Source organism: Taudactylus pleione, unplaced genomic scaffold, assembly GCF_031769625.1.
Source record: "Taudactylus pleione unplaced genomic scaffold, aTauple2 ptg000702l, whole genome shotgun sequence".
Classification (NCBI taxonomy): domain Eukaryota; kingdom Metazoa; phylum Chordata; class Amphibia; order Anura; family Myobatrachidae; genus Taudactylus; species Taudactylus pleione.
The window spans coordinates 733,320-752,145 of record NW_028285104.1 but is presented as its reverse complement, the minus strand read 5'-3'; the positions used below and the strand labels follow the sequence as shown (position 1 = coordinate 752,145).

At 42.8% G+C, this 18,826-nt stretch overlaps 1 protein-coding gene and 1 long non-coding RNA gene across 2 annotated transcripts in view; one reads left to right on the top strand and one right to left on the bottom strand.

Moving 5' to 3' along the window:
• Positions 1-3,582, bottom strand: part of MCCC1 (methylcrotonyl-CoA carboxylase subunit 1) — a 79,367-nt gene extending 75,785 nt beyond the window's left edge. The window contains exon 1 of the mRNA XM_088456368.1: positions 3,323-3,582. Within this exon, the coding sequence (XP_088312494.1) occupies positions 3,323-3,390 (68 nt within the window). The 5' untranslated portion in view covers positions 3,391-3,582. The remainder of the gene's footprint in view (positions 1-3,322) is intronic.
• An 89-nt stretch (positions 3,583-3,671) lies between these two features.
• Positions 3,672-7,007, top strand: LOC148477676 (uncharacterized). Its single transcript, XR_015872488.1, has 3 exons — positions 3,672-3,817; positions 6,136-6,158; positions 6,708-7,007. It is a non-coding gene; the product is annotated as an uncharacterized LOC148477676 (long non-coding RNA).
• The last annotated feature ends 11,819 nt before the right edge of the window (positions 7,008-18,826 follow it).

The following is an 18,826-nucleotide window of genomic DNA, read 5'->3' as shown; positions in this document are numbered from 1 at the left end:
CTTCACCTCCTATGGAATGCTTGAACAGTCCTACCTGTGCTTGGCTCACTATGCACGTACAGCCTCACTGCAGCAGCATCAGCGGTAGGAGGATGGGCCAGACTACGGTAGTTAGGACACTGGTGAGGTCCGGGGGCGGAACTTGTGTGATGTCACATGGCGCAGGGAGGGCTTGTGAAGCCTTTCACTGCGCCGCCATTTGTAATGTGCCAGGGACTGAGAACAGAGATGTTCTCCTGGTTGGATGGGTGGTGGCAGGCCATGCAGGCTTTGTATGGGCGGGGCCTAGGAGGACAGCAGCTGGCACTGGCAGCTTGTGACAGGATTTTTTTTTCTGTCAATGCTGTCAGTCTCCTGTGGGCCTATTTTTATTAGGGGCCTGGAGCTACAGCTCCACCCGCCCCATTATTAATCCAGGCCTGTATATAATACCTTAACCGTGGATCAATTTACTTGTATGAACTACTGTAATCTTTCCACACATCACATAAAAACATAAAACACACTAATAACATAAACTAATAGCATAAGTTCAAAATATTTTTAATGTTTAACTGCACAGTTATCAAGAAATAAATAAAAGATGTGCAATAGTAGGAACATAGGTGTATATTTACTAAAGTACGGGATTTTAGAAGTGGAGATGTTACCCATAGCAATCAGATTCTAGCTATTATCTTCTAGAAGGTGCTAGATAAATGTTAAGTAAAATCTGATTGGTTGCTATTGTCAGCATCTCCACTTCTGAAAACCGTCACTATAGTAAATATACCCCATACTCTCTGTTGAATGTTTACTTTATGTATTGTCCCTGTGCTTGGTGAGTTTCCACAAGTTTGATAGATTGTAAACTCCACTTGATTAGGGACTGATGTGAATGGATAAATTTTCTCTGTAAATCACTGCAGAATGTGTCTGCTGTATAAGTAACTAGTAATAAATAATAATAAATAAATAAAACATCAAATCCTTCTCATCAATTAATTAATCCCAGACTATTGCTACATAGTTTGAGAGCAGCATTTTGTTCCAGGTGGAAGGGACATTGTCGGAGGGTATGCAGGTGACATGGGTCACAGACAGGATGTGCTGTAGTAGTGCATTAGAGTAGCGCACAGGTTCTCAAACTCGGTCCTCAGGACCCCAAACAGTGCATGTTTTCCAGGTTTCCCCACAGAATCACAATTGAAATAATTAGATCCACCAGTAGAGCTTTTAAAATGTCAGGAGTAATGAATACACCTGTGCTTCTGCTTGGTGACCTGCAAAATGTGAACTGTGTGGGGTCCTGAGGACCGAGTTTGAGAACCACTGGAGTAGTGTTTCCCAACCACGGTCCTCAAGGCACACTTATACCCCTTTTACACCTGGGTTTTTGCTGGGTCTACCCGGGTCACAGCTCAGTTTAAAAGGGTCCCTGAAAAATAACCCAGGTCAAGTGACCCAGCAATCCAACCCAGGTAGCTACCAGGGTTGGACCCAGGATGGACCCGGGTAATGGTGCAGTGTAAATGGTGCAACCCGGGTTATCTGACCTGGGTCATGCCTAAAATGAGCTGATTGGTGGTTGTGGAGCATTCACCTCCCACTTTTTATGACCTCACAGGTTTAGCAGGGCAGACCTGAGTTCCGAGTGAACAGGGCTAACCTGGGAGTAACCCAGATCGAAGGTGCAGTGTAAATGGGTCTGACCAGGGTTGGAACCATGTCCAAAAACCCAGGTCGGACCTGGGTTTTTGGTGGAAAAGAGGTATAACAGTCCAAGTTATAGTGATATCCATGCTTGAGCACAGATGGTTAAATCAAAATAACTGAGGTACTAATTAAGACACCTGTGCTCAAGTATGGCTATTCTTAAAACCTGGACTGTTAAGTTTTTTACCAAACATTTTTTTACCTGTTTTTCATCGGGCCCAGATTGCATTGAGTATAAGATTATTGATAAATGGGCCCCTAACTCCCATTGAGACCAACAATAAGTTAACACAAAATTCTAAATGAATAAAGTTGCAGCCGTGAGTTTTTGACATGCGGTAACCTGCATTAACAGACCCCCTGGTTAATTAAATTTAGGCCCTATGGGGGCAATTCAATTGTTTTGGGCGCCCGTAGCTCCCGTCTAAAGTGACGGGAGTTATTAAATTTTTCGCCCTGTGCTGGTTGTTACGGCCACATTCTCACGCCCAAATACACAGGATTAGCCGTGATAAGCTGTACTAAACTCTGGAAAGTAATAAATTGGAAACTGATAAACTACCAGCCACTCAGCTCCTAACTGTCATGTTACAGGCTGTGTTTGAAAAATGACAGTTAGGAGTTGATTGGTTGGCACTTTATCTCTCTCCACTTTATCATTCTCCTAAGCTTAGTACATCTCCCCTAAGTGAGCTGCAGTTAAGGTGCAAACGACACTTGCGCCCAACCCCAAAGCCCAGTAGGCAGCTTTTTGCTTGCACCTCTGGTCACTTTAGAGCAGTGGTCTCCAACGTGTGAGCTACTTTAGAAAAATGAAACCTCCCGAAGAGCTACTAAAATTGTAGAAAAAAAAAATCTGGCTAATAAGTGAACAATTGAAGGTAATTTAATGAAAATGAAAAAAAAAAATTGTTTCATAGAAAATAACAATGCATTTAATTATTACAGTGATATTGTTGTAGTTTGTAAATAAAATTTAAGCACAGGAACATTCCACTGTTAATTACCGGCTCCCAGGAGGTACATGCAGTAGAGGAGCAAAATATGGCTGCTGTGTGATTTTCCGTCAGGACTTGGCAGGGGTCACTCGCTCCACTGTAGCATAGACGCCGTGGGTGGAACCATGGGGAAGCACGTCAGGCGATTGCTGTAGAGGTGGCGGCAATCACCTAATGTGCTTCCCTGTGGCACCATTCATGGCGTCGATGCCACGGGGGAGCACACGTCAGAGGTCACTTCCTCCTAGTTGACTCGGCAGTACTGCAGCTAGGTGAGATACCAAAATGAAGACCGTGAGCTACAGGTTGGCGACCACTGCTTTAGAGCTACAGGCGGCCAAAACAATTTAATGGTGTTGAATCTTGTGTTACGGTGCAGGTAGAGCACCATTACAGCCAATGTGCACTATGGAAGTGTAAATATAGTCTTTTTTTTAACTGAAGGAAATAAAGGTAAATATTACAATATCATAGAAAGTCCTGTAACGTTATGGCATACAGCAGGCTAGGGCTATGAGGACTAGAGGAGAAGGAGGAAGACATATGGGATAATGGGAGTAGTCACTCAGCCACAATAGGAGCTCTACACCCTCTACCATGACTGATGTCTATCAGGTTATTCTACCCACCGATGCTGTAGTACGGCTGACAGGCCTGGGCAGTGTCTTCTCCTCACAAACACCAAGGTGGCCGCCATGTTGCTGGTCTCACTGACAACCGAGTGACACTCCTGCACCGCCCCTAATACGCAGTAACTCGGTGCCTCTGGGAATAACCTGCGCTCTCTCCGTGCTGTGTACTGTGTAAGCCAACGATACAAAGTAATTATATTTAATCACAAATCATATTTAGATGTACAGTATTTTGTGACATAGAAACGAGTTTGACTACATAGAGAACCCGTAGAAGCGGAATACAGCCAATCAGACAGCGAAGGCGTGTGTCGCGTTAACCAATCACATTGGAGGGGAGGGAAAGCCGTCATGTGAGTGAAGCTAGCATATAAACAGTTGGTGCGGGGCGGGTGGTGATTACTGGCTGCGCTGCGGGTGGGCCTGTGATAGTGATTTGCGGTCACCGCGCTACAGTCTGATCGAGCGTGTGCCGCTAACATGAGAGCCAAGGTAATAACTGAGCATCCTCCACCCTTGTACACACCAGGGGCCGTAGCACTAGGCCTCTCTTGTCGCGCAGTTGTATATAGTATGGCGGCCGTAGTGGCAGCTCCGCTGCTGTCGGGCTGCGTTGCCTGAGGCCGCGCCGACGGTCTTTTCATAGCGTTACAGCTGCTGGTGGTGCTACAAATCCCAGCATGTCTTGTCAGACAGGGTATTTATGAAGGTGTTTTAATTAAATGTAATGCAGGTTATGTCGTGTGAATGCTAACAGCGGCCCCCTACATCGTGCGTCTTGCCTTGCACCGACCGGTTATAGGCAGGACAGTGTACGATGTTGGGCTACTGTGTGATGGGGATGGGTATCATTTGATGCTTTATCGGATACATCAACCAGATGGTTTCGATGTTAAACCCTGCAATGTTTAGGATACAAGGTTTCATCACCATCGCTAGATTTCTCCCTTGTTTTTTTATTATTCTCTACTTTTCCAAAGGGTTTTTTATTTTTTAAACTATGTGGTGATGTCACTGCTTTCGGCTGCCAGCAGGCCATCTCCTTATTTTTATATTCGGTTACAACTTCAGAGAGTATAAAACACTGGGCGGCTACTGCTGCGTGCATGCTGCTGCGGGTGGTGGCTGACAGAGTGACACACTCTGGTTAGCCAATTAGCAGCAGCGCATAGGATAGTCCCGCCCCTAGCTCGCTGGTGCTGATCTTGGTGAACACTTGTTGGCTGCTGCAGTGTCTGGCTGTTGCTGCTCTTGGTTAGCAACAGGGATCTGTTTCATTAAAGCTTTATTAAATGCATCATGTTTTATTTTTCAGTAACAAGTGCAAGGTTTGGTCCAATTAGGTATAAGCTGGCTTGCTCTGTATAGTGAGTGAGCTCATATTCTGCATTTGTGGTATCACTGATGCTGGCCAGACACAGCGATGTGCTCAAGATGAGCTGATGTGTGCGATTTCCCTTGAAACTCTCCCCGGCAGCTCAGCACACGATCTCAACATGATTTGGTGTTCAAACCATCTCGTCTGCATTCAGACTTTCACAGTGCATCGGGTCCTAGATTGTCAGCTCTACCCTACTGCACGGCAGATCTGAAGATGCGATGTGCGACCAGCGGGGGACACTCATCGTGATCATGAGTGGGGACTCACGATTTACTCAATTTGGCCATATTTTACACGCTCTGTCGTTCCAATGTGTCGGAATCGGCCAGATCGGGTAAAATATCGCAATGTGTGTGGCCAGCTTTACCTTGTGTTTTTTTTTATTTTTTTTCATAGGGCTGCATAGTGTACAAATATCCATTCCATTTGTTCTTGTGATGGGGGTGAGTTGGTGTGCTATGGTGGGCATTTCTGTGATTTTGCAACCGCAGATAATGGGACTCATGGCTAATTCACTTGACCCTGCTATCTTGCATTGCATGGAATTCATTGACCCCTGTAGAGACAATTCTGTTATACGCTACTGCATTGTGAGGTATATTATGGTAGCCCAATATCAGTGTTTTTCTATGGATGTATGTGGTGCATTAAGTAATGTTGGTGGTCACAATGTGCTGGTCTGCGACAGCCATTTGTACTTAATGTGTCAGTGCAACCATAATTACATTGAACCCTAGAACTAGTGCAACAACCTGTAATGGTGCATACACACGGTCATATTTTTCTTAAGATCTTAACTTAAAAAATCCTTAATATCTGAAGGAAAATCTGACATGTCTGAACAATCCGCCTTCCCGATGGTCAGATAACGATATCTGACATCTGATGTGTTTGCAGTCAGATTTGGGCGATTCCATTCATTTTAATGCAGTGACTGTTTGTCAGATAGTGTATGCTCTATAAGCCACCAGTAGCAAATTTCTGAAAGTGCTTTGCTTTGTTATGCCCACCATGTGTTGGGGTCAGGCTGTCTGAACAGTCCACTCCATGCATAATTTACACTTTTAGTGGATAACAATAGATTTTGTTGCTCCCAAGTCCTCCTTTATATTGTCCACACAAGCTTTTATGCTTGGTTGTTCAGAAAGCTACCCTAACATTTCATGCTCTAAATTGTCCCTTGCATGTTCCAAAGAGTCTAGGTTCAGCCTTATGAGTTGAAAGGACTCAAATTAGTGTAAATCAGACACTACTATAAGGAAAGAAATAACTTAACCAAACTGGTTGTTAGCATTAACATTTTAGTGTGCTATGTTACAGGACACTGGCTGGCTTTGGGGGCTAGTTTTTCTTGAACACTAGGTAGGGAGTGTCTTGTGTTAACACTTCTGTTTCAAATGAAGTAATATTTATTTATTTTCTTTTACAGTGGCGTAAGAAGAGAATGCGGAGGTATGTGAGAACACAGCCATATTGTAACCCTGATTTTGCTGGTTGATTGAAACTTTTCTCTAGTGTTCCAGAACTAACCTTATTCCCAGTTGCAGGGGGCCCTGTTCTGTGGTCCTTGTGAGAAATATTTCTTAAGAGACTTTATAGAACTGCACAGAAATGGGGTGGGTGCATGTGTAGGTTCTCTGCTAGGGTGACTTAAGATAAGGGAATTAATGACTAAATGTGGGGCCTAATTTAGGGGGGGGATTAAGATACATGCATGCATTAGGACTCTGACTGTTGGGATGCTACTGTCTGTATCCTGACTGCTGGGATTCTGTACCAAGCCCATATATACATTTATAATTTTTTGCACATACAATTGAACTTACTTGCAAGCTATTATCAAACGCATGCCTTAAGCTTTATTTCCTTAACGTGTATTAAACTCTTTCCAAATGCCAGTACAGAAATACACTTGAGAAGGCAATAGTTTATCAAAGGTCTCAGTGTAGTCACTGTCCATCAATGTTTGTCAGCTTTTCTCATGATTTGTCTTTAACTTAGGCTGAAGCGCAAGCGAAGAAAGATGAGGCAGAGGTCCAAGTGAGGGCCCAGACCGAGCAGCTGCACGTGGACGTTCTGGTTGTGAGCTGCATTAAACTCTTTTCTACAAATAGAAGTTGACTCTGATGTTTCATAAATCTCCAGGAACTTTATTTAGGACAATGTTCTCAACTACAAGCTACTTTCATATGAGCTCTTGTGCACATGCTTAAATGAATACATAAACAGCATATGTTTAACTTTTTATTGTTCCAAATACTTGTAATTGGCATTTTATAAATAAAGATATTTTGAAGTGTTTGCATAAAAATTAATTGACAAAAGGGCTAGCAGGGGTTTCAAAAGTTAACTGGACAGCCTGACGTGTGTGTGTGTGTGTGTGTGTGTGTGTGTGTGTGTGTGTCTACACATTTACAGCTGAGACTCTCAAAAACTTATAATACTAGGAAGTGCTGTTGGCCTGTAACAATTATACAAATGACATATAACTGAAATGTACGCATGCAATTAAAAATAAGACATCTTGCCTCCAAGGTCCATGAACTTATGGGTAAGGTACTGTATAACTATGTAAGATACTGCAGTAAATGTGGTTTCTGAGGTGGGATTTATGACCACCTGTAGCACTACCTTCTGCTAGCCAAATGCATATGCAATGCAGGATATAGTAGCTTATAATAGAGCGGGATAACCCTCACCCTTTAAGTGTAGCATTGAAGCTGCATATGCCTGATCACCAGAGAATGTTGAGTCTGGCCGGTGGCAGTAATAAGGAGGAAGATCACAATACCTGAATGCGGAGCTATAACTAGAGCGATGTTTAGGCACCATCCATCAGCAATCAATTGGTACAAGTCTGTTTTGCATGTGATTGTGTAAAAAATCTGCAATGTATGGGGATCACAGAATCAGACACTGATTGGAATTGGGTTGTACAAAATGTTGGATTTCACAGACCAATCTGGGCTGTAGATCCTTAATGTAGGGTAACTATCAGCCGATTTGCAGACCGTTACTAATAACATGATGGGACTTTCAAGATTGACAGTTCTGTCTTTACTTACAATGATCTGCAAAACTCTGAAAAATATCTAATGTATGAGCGCAGATTGGCGAATGTTTAAACTGGTTAAAAATCACAATCTGATTTTTTTTGATTGCTGTTGTATGGATGATTGCCGGACCTATGCCTGGCGGTTAAAATTCTGACGCTAGAAGACCGGTACGAGTGAAAATGCTGATCGTAAGTATCAAACTAACCCTAATCCCCACCCTAAACCTTCCTTTAGGGATGCCTAACTCCTTCCCCGATCTCCGCAGCCTAAACTGATGTCTCCCCACCATCCCCTGCAGCTGTCCGACCCCGCCGCCCGGCTTTCCTTCGTTCGGTATGTCGGGCTCTCGGCGTCAGTATAATCGGCGTCGGGATTTCGACGCCTATCATTAGTCCCCTGTCAGGATTACACAGGCGGGGAAGCCTACGGTCGACATACCAACTGCAAACCAGTGTATGGATCCCTTTTAAGCAAACAGATGTGCCTTGTGTGTCACCTGACATGTTGTTCAGCCAATCAGGAGTGGTGTTTTTTAATGTAATACTGCCAGACTGTCCTTTTTAAGTCCCGTTTGACTAACTGGATTGTCTGCATGTTGCAGCATAATTAAATACCCCATAAAAACATTGTGCATATTGATTCTATAAATTAATTTAGCATATCAGACAGAGTAGGTATGACTAGGTAAATTAATGTATCAAGGGAATAAAGTTCTTTGCAGGTTTTTACCAGTTATAAGTCAGTCCACTGTCATGAAATCAATACATATTTATTACAAGTTAATAAAATGTAGTGGTTAAATTAGTACAATAAAGTATGCAGTGGGATTTGACATGTGGATATCCGCTCTGCCAGGGGCTAGCATTCGTTTAATCAATTGGACTGAACGAATGATCAATAAAAACATACCAGCGTAATCTAGTTTGCGGAAGTGGGCAGTGTGCCTGCAAAATGTATCGCAGGTTTATGCCATTCTCTCATGTCAAAATCAAGAGTGTACTTTATACCAGGTAAAACATCTGCCAAAGGGAACTTTTTTCTTATTGATAAACCACTAGAGGTTTCACGATTCCTTTCTCAACAGCAGCAAACAAAAGAACAACGTTCCTATCTATAGTGGAGGGGTGGCAGAGGCCTCCCCCTAAAAAAAAAATATATATATATATTGCATGTAATTGATATTTGTAGCAGACTGGTATGAATAGAATAAACATACACCTAACAGCAAGCTGGATTACATAGTCCTGAATAGATATTAATATAGTAACTATTTAACACATCTGTTCATGGGAGTTAATCTGCCTAGTGAACTGAACTTTACCTAAGACATTCAATATGTCCATAAATGCAGACCAATAATTCCGAGTAGAAACCCAATGAACATTGTCTATCAACAGGCAATAAGTGTGTGTGTCCCAAAAACAAAAAAGACTTGCACGTACAAAATTCCCACTATCTCTGGCTATTTATCTATAGCCCTGTAGTAACGAAAAAGTGATTGTAGTCAGGTTGCCAACTGTCACAATACCAACAGCGGAATCTTGCTGGGTTAGGGGGAGACTTGGGGTTAGGCTGTGGGATGGGGGGGGGTTTAAATACTTGATGAAATCTGTCTGGGTGCCACTGTAGGTATTCTGACTGTCTGCATTCTGTACTCAACCCCCTAAAAAAAAAAAAAAAAAATGCACAGACCAAGCAACTGGAAACTAAAAACTGCATGGCCATTATTTGTTTCCCTATTCAGAGCTATCTATAGTTCTATCTAATAGGAGGAATGACACTGTATTTAGTACTGTAAGTATGCTATTTGTTATGATAAAATCTGCAGATATGATAAGGCCCTGCACGGCAGCGTTGTCTTCTAACAGGGATTGTGCGAGCTCGAGCGGACCAAGACTAACCCTGGTGAGAATCTTTAGGGCTGCCCCGCTGGGAGGAGGCAGCTAGGTCAGCACAGCTGGGGGGCGTGACACACATTTTGGGGTGGAGTGGGAGCATGACTGCGTGATCGCGTCATCGTAACTCTGTGTAGTAGAACAATGTCGAGATTAATGGTAATGTGCAGCAGTGGGAGGGGCCATGATGACTTGACAGTGTGAATTGCTTCATCGGCTCCCCCTGCATCGCTCACTTGTATTGTATAAGTGGGTAGCTGCGGGGGGGAATGTGGATGCTGGCTGGGGGAGGTGGTGGCCAGGCAGGAGACTTGCAGACTCTTCTAGGTGGCTGGGGTTACCACCCGATTTTTGGGAGTCTCCCAAGAGAGAAGGCAAGTATGCCTTTGTGTTGTCTGTTTTCTGTTTTTCCTTCTGGGCACAAATGAGCCCCACACTCTGATATAGGGTCGCCACTTTCTACCTGATACATGGAATCTGAGGCCAAAATTGCCTGTGATGTATTGAACCAGCATGGCATTGAAGTCGACTCAGAGTAGGACAATTATTATTAATAAATGTTATTAATAATAATAATAATTGCTAGGGCACGACAAGTGGCCTGCCTTGTCATAAGAGGGTAAAACATTACAGTACCGAGAACAGTACAATACATTAAACAAGTAACAAAAAGCAATGCAACTCTCAACACAGCCACTGATGCAAGGGGTGCAATAATTAGAGTTAAGGTAGACTTGCCTTACCTTTATCCTGCCTTGAGACTTGTTAACAAAACTGAAGGCCTGTGGTTAGGGTTGGGGTATATATGGAGGAGGACCCGAGGCATACTGGGAGCTGAAAGCATTAACTGTTTGGTGCCTGGATCTCTCCAACCACATTATCCCTATGGTATCCCTATGGACCTCGAAGAAAAAGAGTTATCGAGGTAAGTCTACCATAACTCTAATTTTCTTCCGGGTCCATAGGGATTCCATGGGGATGTCCTAAAGCAGTACCCCTAGGGTGGAGGACTCTCCTGAGCAGAAAGGAGAACTCGTCACCCAAAGGAAGCATCCTGAGAGGCAAAAGTATCAAAGGCATACAATCTAAGTAAAGTGTTGACAGAGGACCACTTTCTGTTCAGCAGAAGCACCACAACTAAATGCCCACGATGGCCCTACAGACCGAGTAGAATGTCACCGTGTTTAGGACAGGGAGATCAGCCTGTGTGTACACCTGAGAGATAGTCATGCGTAGCTGTCTCGCCAGAGTCTGCTTGTTAGCTGGCCATCCTCGTTTGCGAAAACCATGTTGAATTGTAAATAAACCTTTAGTACATTCCTGCCTATAAATCTCTAAGATTCACCTGCCTAGAACCTCTAAGACAAAACCTGCCTATACCTTCTAAAACCACAAGATGTCGCTAATTAGCGCTGTGTTTAATTATACCATTAATAAAACTAAGACAGTTGAATAACGGTCCAACGCGCTAAAGATTATTATTCGGGTAAAAGTCCAGATGTTACCACGCTATGATCTAACAGCGCAAAATAAATTGTACAAACATTAAGTCATAAGGTACAGTCAATACATACGCGTGCGCTCTGGGACCAGATACCAGCATCAATAATGAGACCTCCGTCGAACAGCATAACAGGAACACTGCAGACTGGCATCTTATTTCAGAGCACTCACATATATACCCGTACTGGGATAAGCAATACAATAGAATACGTTAGCAGGTTCTCATTGGTTCCTCTTCTTGCTTCTTCCGTTACGGTACAATTCATAGGTCAGTGCAAAGACACAACCCAGCCTCCAACAACCTGATTGTGTCCACTTTCCCGCTGCATAATAAATCTAGTCTAAAGTAAACTATGGCATACAACATTTCAAGAAGTTATTCTCTCTAACATTCATATTTCATAGCCGCATGTTCTGATCTTCTCACCGATGCCACCGGAACGCTGTTGAAACAGAGTAGATCAGTACGGCACCAAACACAGTCCAATTGTCATTTACTAAGCCATAGTTACAGAAAACATTCATTTCTTTATATACCGACATTGCGTTTAAACCAAGTACTAATTATCCTTTTTGTGTTACGGGACCATTGCTTTTAAATGTATGTATGCGGGGAGAAACAGCACTGAATTGCGTTGTGCGTCTGAGGGTCGGTGGGGCACTCAGCGAGCAGCACTAAGCTGGAAGGGCATCTATGTGTGTGTGTGTGGCCATGCCAGTATGATTTTGAGAAGGATCACTAAAAAGCTGACTGTTCTGTTTAACATTGTGTGTATGAGTTGCAGGGAATTTTGCTACTTTTCAAATATAAGTCTGTGTGTGATATTATACACGTAAGTCCATGCATGATGGGCCACATGCACACACATACATACATACATATATATGTATATACACACACAAGCACACATGTATTTTTCTGATGTTTTTAAACTGCAATTGCAAAATGTGTTTATACAGTGAATTTAGTTCTCATACAGGGTGGAGGCTCCCAGCAGTGCAGTCGGAGCCTCACTCTTTATTCTGCTTGTTTTGGTTGTGGGGATGGACTCAATTGTGTAGCTCCATAGCTAGGCTACATTACAATTGCCACAGCTCATATATTCTTATGTAAAAATGCTCATAGCACCACGGTATATTGTGTCGTGTTATGGTATAGGGATTTTCTTCAGGATGGGCTTTGTATAGGATTCCAAATGCTAATAAGTTAGTGTTTATGTGTTAAACACTGTCTGCATGCGTTTGAGGGAAGGCTGACTATCTATTTTTTTTTACAAAATAGTGCTGTGAGATTTTATCATGTTGGGAAGTCATTTTTATGTGTGCTGAAAACTGTCGGTATGTGTTGGGGAAGATTATTAAAAAGCTGTTCGTGTTACTTTTTAGCAACTTTGCGTTGTGAGTAGCAAAATTGCTACTTTTATCAATTTTGCACTGTGGATTGTGTACTATGTATTTTTGACAAAATGGCGCTTGTGTAAGCTTTTCTAAAATGGAGTCTTGCTGCCATTCACAAGATGGCGTCGTGCAGGTTTTCCTGATTGCCAACAGATTCTGTCTTACCCAATTATCCGGTTTCGACAACCATATAATACAAAAAGAGCATCTGATTTTCTAACAGTTTGTACGCTCCACATAGATACGGAGAGCACAAACTACACCCAGGGAGGCTTCACCTATAGAAAGATCTGGAGCTTGATAAGCTGGAACTACAATTTCTTCATTTACATGAAAACTGGACACTACCTTAGGAAGGTAACCCTCCCTTGTACGAAGAAAAGCTCTATCCTAATGAAAAATCAAAAATGGGTAGCGACAAGAGAGCGCTGCCAAATCAGAGACTCTGCATGCAGAAGAGATAGTGAGGAGAAAAAGTGTCTTCGCTGTCAACCATTTCAAGTCTGCAGAGTTCAGAGGTTCAAACAGGGGAGCTTGTAGCCCCTTAAGAACCAAAGACAAGGACTTCCGGTGGGCGGACCAAACGACCTGGCTGCACTTTTAATGGGCTCCCAAGCCGGCTCCATATAGCCGAGACATAGCGCCGCCGGAGAGACTCACTGCCTCACCTAAAGCCACCCTGAGGTCTCTAGGATAACGCGGGTAAGAGCGGCGCATGCCCCGGCCCCCCGCACTGCCCCACAACACCGGAGTACAGCCGCATTGGAAAAGCGGCACTGCCCGCGGCCGCCATCTTGGATCGCGGCCGGGCATAATTTCTCCCCTCCCCACTTTCAGCAACAGCCACCGGAGCTATTATTAGACCCATAGGAACAAGCGGGACGCCTGGACACCGTTTCAGGGACGTCCCTCAGTTACAAGCTCCCCGCTGGCCACACATCACCCGCGGCCGCCATTTTTTGAGACCTGATTAAGCTGCTGCAGCAAGCGCTTACCTCCTTTCACAATCCTCTCTGTTTGCTGCTCACACCAGGGAGCAGGGTGGTGTTGCTGGGTCCTCATACTGTGATCTTGTCTTGTCTGGTCCAAAGATAGTGCTCACAAGCCATACTGTTTTAATTTACAGACCCAGTGTCATATATATCCTGAACACCTGGGGCTCCCCCTAGTGGCTCCTGATTAAATCGCACATCACATCCCTATACCATGGAGAAGTTTGTGGCCAGACCACAGCGTGCACCTAAAGGTCAAACTACTAAAGGGAAAGACAAAAATGTAGCTCCATCATCATCTCCTGACTCTCCTACTTCACCTCCAGCTGACAATATTCTGGACGGAACCTCTAAATCGACTCAATTTAGTACCGCCTCAATAGCTAAAGCCCAAGAAATATCTGAGCTTCTTTCTCCCTTGCTTGACAAAAAACTGTACGGCCTCAAAGAAGCTATAGAATCAGCAGTTTCGCAACTTAAGGAACATGGTCGACGCTTTACGGAAGCAGAACAACGTATCTCCAATGTTGAAGATGAGCTAACAGAGGCACAAAGCGTAATACGTACACAGGAATCAGCGATCTCTGCTATGCAGGAAAAATTGGAAGACTTAGAGAATAGGAATCGCCGCAACAATTTAAGGTTAATAGGCCTACCGGAATCTGTTAAGCAAAGAGATCTCATGGATTTCGTCTCTAAATGGTTACCCTCTGAGCTCAATTGCTCGGCTTCTTCCAATACCCTCATCATAGAACGAGTTCACCGCATAGGCCCTGACCGTGCTTCTGACCAGAGAAGACCTAGGCCTGTCATAATGAAAATGTTGAACTACCTAGACAAAACTCGCATACTGGACGCCTACCGCAAATCAGAAGGCCTCACCTATCAGGGACACAAATTGTTGTTGTTTCAGGACTTCTCGTATCAAGTAGCAATGAAAAGAAGGGAATACTCTACTATTTGTAAAGCATTATTTGATCTGGGACTGAGATTTGCATTAATGTACCCTGCGAAGCTGAAAGTCCTACATAACGGCAAACAACACTTTTTCGATTCTCCATCGTCTGCAAAGACTTTCCTGGACTCTCTAACTGACCAAATCACTCCTCAAAATGATATCGTGACTTAAGAAGATACATTTAATTGTACAAATCCGTCTCCTATCGTAAACATGGAGAGTTTGTTATTGGAAATATATATCTTATGCTTGTTTTCAAGATTTCTGGTTATTTTAACAACTGCTAAACGTCAACGGCAGAATTGTCAAGATAATCTCTGGTTTGTTGTTTTCTCCCCTTCCTTTTACACATTTACCATTCCTCCTCTTTCATATCCCCTTTTTTATTTTCTTTTATTTCTTTTTTTCAATTATCGATACTTTTATACCTCACTGGGTTTAAATAGGCCCGTAGAGCCTTATTTTTTGGTTCTTAAAATTTTCAAAAATTGTAAGACTGCATTATGTTTGTTATATTCCATACATTATGGCAGGTCATGTTTTTGTTTTTGTGTTATGTGTATTTTTGTAATGGCACTTTCAAGGTTTTACTGCAGGCGCTCTCTGCATGCTGGGACTGAGAGCGTGATGGTCTCTTTACGATGGTTCATTTTTTTGATCTACAGAACAGGTATAGGATAACACAATGTCTCACTCTATTGCTGATCTCACTAAAACACAAAAAAACATAAGATTTTTAACTTGGAACGTAGAGGGTTTAAACACCCCGATTAAACGGCGTAAAATACTACAACAACTTAAAAAATTTAAACCTGACATAGCAGTGCTACAGGAGACCCATTGGAGACAGGGTGACCCTAATACTCTTAGAGACTCATGGATAAAAGATTATACAGCTGCATCTTTCACATCTAAAAAAAGAGGGGTGCTGGTGATTTTCCATAAATCTTTAAAATACACAGTTGTAGACTCGATCCTGGACACCGAGGGCAGATTTCTTTTTCTTAAACTGAATTTAGAAGGTGAATTAATCACGCTTGTCACTTTGTACGCTCCCACAGGTCACAACAATGCATTCTTCTCCGATCTCTACGCCCGACTCCAGAATTGGGCAGAAGGCGCCCTCGTCATAGGAGGAGACTTCAACACTACTCTTTCTCCTAGTCTGGACAGAACGGGAGCATCCGGTGAGTGGCGGGGCAGCACATCTCCAACGCTACAACTACTAATTGAATCCCTCGCCCTAGTAGACCCATGGAGACACCTCCACCCCTTAGCACGTGATTACACGTTTTACTCCCACCCCCATCACTCCTCAGCTAGATTGGACTTCTGGCTGGTCTCAAGCTCATTAATTAATAGGATTCAAACATCTCATATAGAAAACATAGTCATCTCCGATCATGCGCCTACATGGTTCACGTTACAACTATCTACCCCCAAAACATCTTCCTTCAATTGGAGATTCCCCTCATACTTATTCACTTCTCCAGACTTCAAAAAATACTTAGAACAACAATTTCTTAATTATAATAATGATAATGCTTCTCATATTGGCGACATATCATTGTTCTGGGCCGCATCTAAACCAGTAGTGAGAGGGCATATTATGGGATATGTTTCCCATAAACGCCGTAAACTTAACACACGTTTCACGGAATTGAGTAACGCCCTATCACAATCGTATGCCATTATGCTGCAAAATAACAACACAGAGACACGGCGGAATTATTTGAATAACAAAAATTTATATGACACATTGTGCACTGAAAGAGCCCAATACTATCTAGATTTCCAGAAACATCGCTATTTCCGTTGGGGAAATAAAGCGGGCAAACTGCTAGCTAATATAGTGAGAAGTCAGAAAACATCCTCTCCCATTCTTTCTCTTAAAGGTCCCCTAGGATCATTACATACCAACGAGGACATTGCGGCCTCTTTCTTACAATATTACACAGACTTATACTCCGCACAGGATGATAACCCTGTTCTGGGGATGAACTTTTTGAAAGAGGCTAATCTACCTTCCCTCTCTGAAGAGGCCCGCGACTCCCTAACAACTCCTGTTTCGGAGTTGGAGGTTGCTCTAACTATCAAGTCCCTGGCCAACGGAAAGACACCCGGCCCAGATGGCCTTAGTGCCGAGTACTACAAAATATTAAATCCACTTGTAACCCCTCATTTAGTTTCCTTATTTAATTCAATATTGAAGGGAACCTCAACACCACCAGACTTTAACCAGGCCCGAATTATCCTTCTCTTGAAACCTGAGAAAGACCCTACGCTGACCCAATCATATAGGCCAATATCTCTGCTCAACCAGGATTTCAAAATCCTCACTGGTATTATCGCTCAACGTTTACAATTAGTATTGCCACATCTCATACACACCGCACAAACTGGGTTTATGAAAGGACGACACTCAGTGATCAACGTCCGACATTTGATTGCAGGATTAACTAAATCTCACCAAATGAGAAATAACCAAACGCTCCTTGTCAGCTGCGACGCTGACAAGGCCTTTGATAGGGTGTCGTGGAACCACCTACTGCGCATCTTCCAGCTACAAAATTTTGGTCCCGAATTTATTACATTATTCAAAACAATATACCACACCCCTATAGCATTCCTAACAGTTAACGGCCTGAATACTCCATCCCTTAGACTACATAGGGGAACCCGACAGGGTTGTCCCCTATCTCCTTTATTATTTAACTTGGCTATAGATCCTCTTATCCGCACCTTTTTGCTATGTCAACAATGGCAGGGAATAAATATCGGAAATAATACTTTGAAAGTCTCCGCGTATGCGGATGACTTATTACTGTATTTTGAGAACCCACATTCTGCCATACCTAAACTCCTTCATATCCTGAAAGACTTCCATATTATCTCTGGTTTTTTGATAAATTATAACAAAACAGAGGCCTTGGCCCTACACTCGGACGTCACAAAAAACTGGAAAAATTCTTTCCCATTTAAATGGGCCAAAACAACTCTAAAATACCTAGGCCTTAATATCCCGGCACATCCCTCCGCCCTATACTCAGTCAATTTCCCTGCTTTAATACAACGTACACTTTTAGATTTTAAAAAATGGAAACATCTCCCACTCTCATATCTCGGTAGATGTCAATTAATTAAAATGATATCTTTTCCTAGGATTTTATATCTTTTTCAGATGCTCCCCTTGCTTCCTTTAGAATCTGATTTAAAATTGATTAACAAAGCGATCAGCAAGTTCATTTGGGCGAACAAAAAACCCAGGATTTCATTATTCAAACTCAGACAACCACCTGCTTTAGGCGGAATTAATCTCCCTTGCTTAAAATCTTATGCTATTGCGTCAAATTACCGATACGCAATTGACTGGATTAGAGGAACAAATGGATTTGCTGACACGCTAATAGAGCAATCTTTTAGTGTTGAAATGCCATTAGCTAGTTTGCTACACACACGACCCTTGTCCTTTCCACCTCACGTAGCACAAAATCTACTACTACATACTACATGCTTGGCTTGGCGCCGAGCCAGAACTCAAATGAGAGTCCCTCCCAATGTCTCCTTGTTCCTTCCTATCGGCCATAACCCAGGGTTTGATGCTGGTTTTCTAACACAGACTTTCAAAACCTGGAACACACAGGGATTGCGTTACATATATCAATTATTGGATCTCTCCACAATGACTATTTACTCTCATAACCAAATACAGGAAAAATTTCCCTGTATCCAAATCCCTTTATTTATATATTTCCAAATACGTAGTTATGTCAATACTTTACTCCCTAAAATTCCCATTATACCTGGGAAAAATGGTTTGGATGATGTGCTGTCTCGCTGCCTCTCTATGTCATTTTCCACTTCTATGCTATACACCTATATACGCCGGGAAATAAATTTGGAAGTGGAGACGGTGGGATTTGCCAAGTGGCATTCCACATTCCCTAACATACCCCTATCCACCATTTTGAAATCTTTTGTTAGACTCAATAAGCAATTAATTTCGGCTTCATACGCGGAAATGCAGTATAAATTATTGCATCGTGCCTATTTCACCCCCAAATTAAGACTCATCACAGGTACTTCCACAGACTCAAATTGTTTTAAATGTGGTCAACCTGATGCGGATCTAATGCATTGTATGTGGCACTGTGCGGAGGTACAGAGGTTCTGGTCCTTGGTACACACCTATATTTCCACCAAGTTGGGAATTGCCTTTGAACTAACACCCGAGTGGGCTATGTGGGATATTGTACCATCATCTGGATCATCCTGTGCCCCTGGAGGTGCCCGTCTATTACTAGCAAAGATTGCAGCA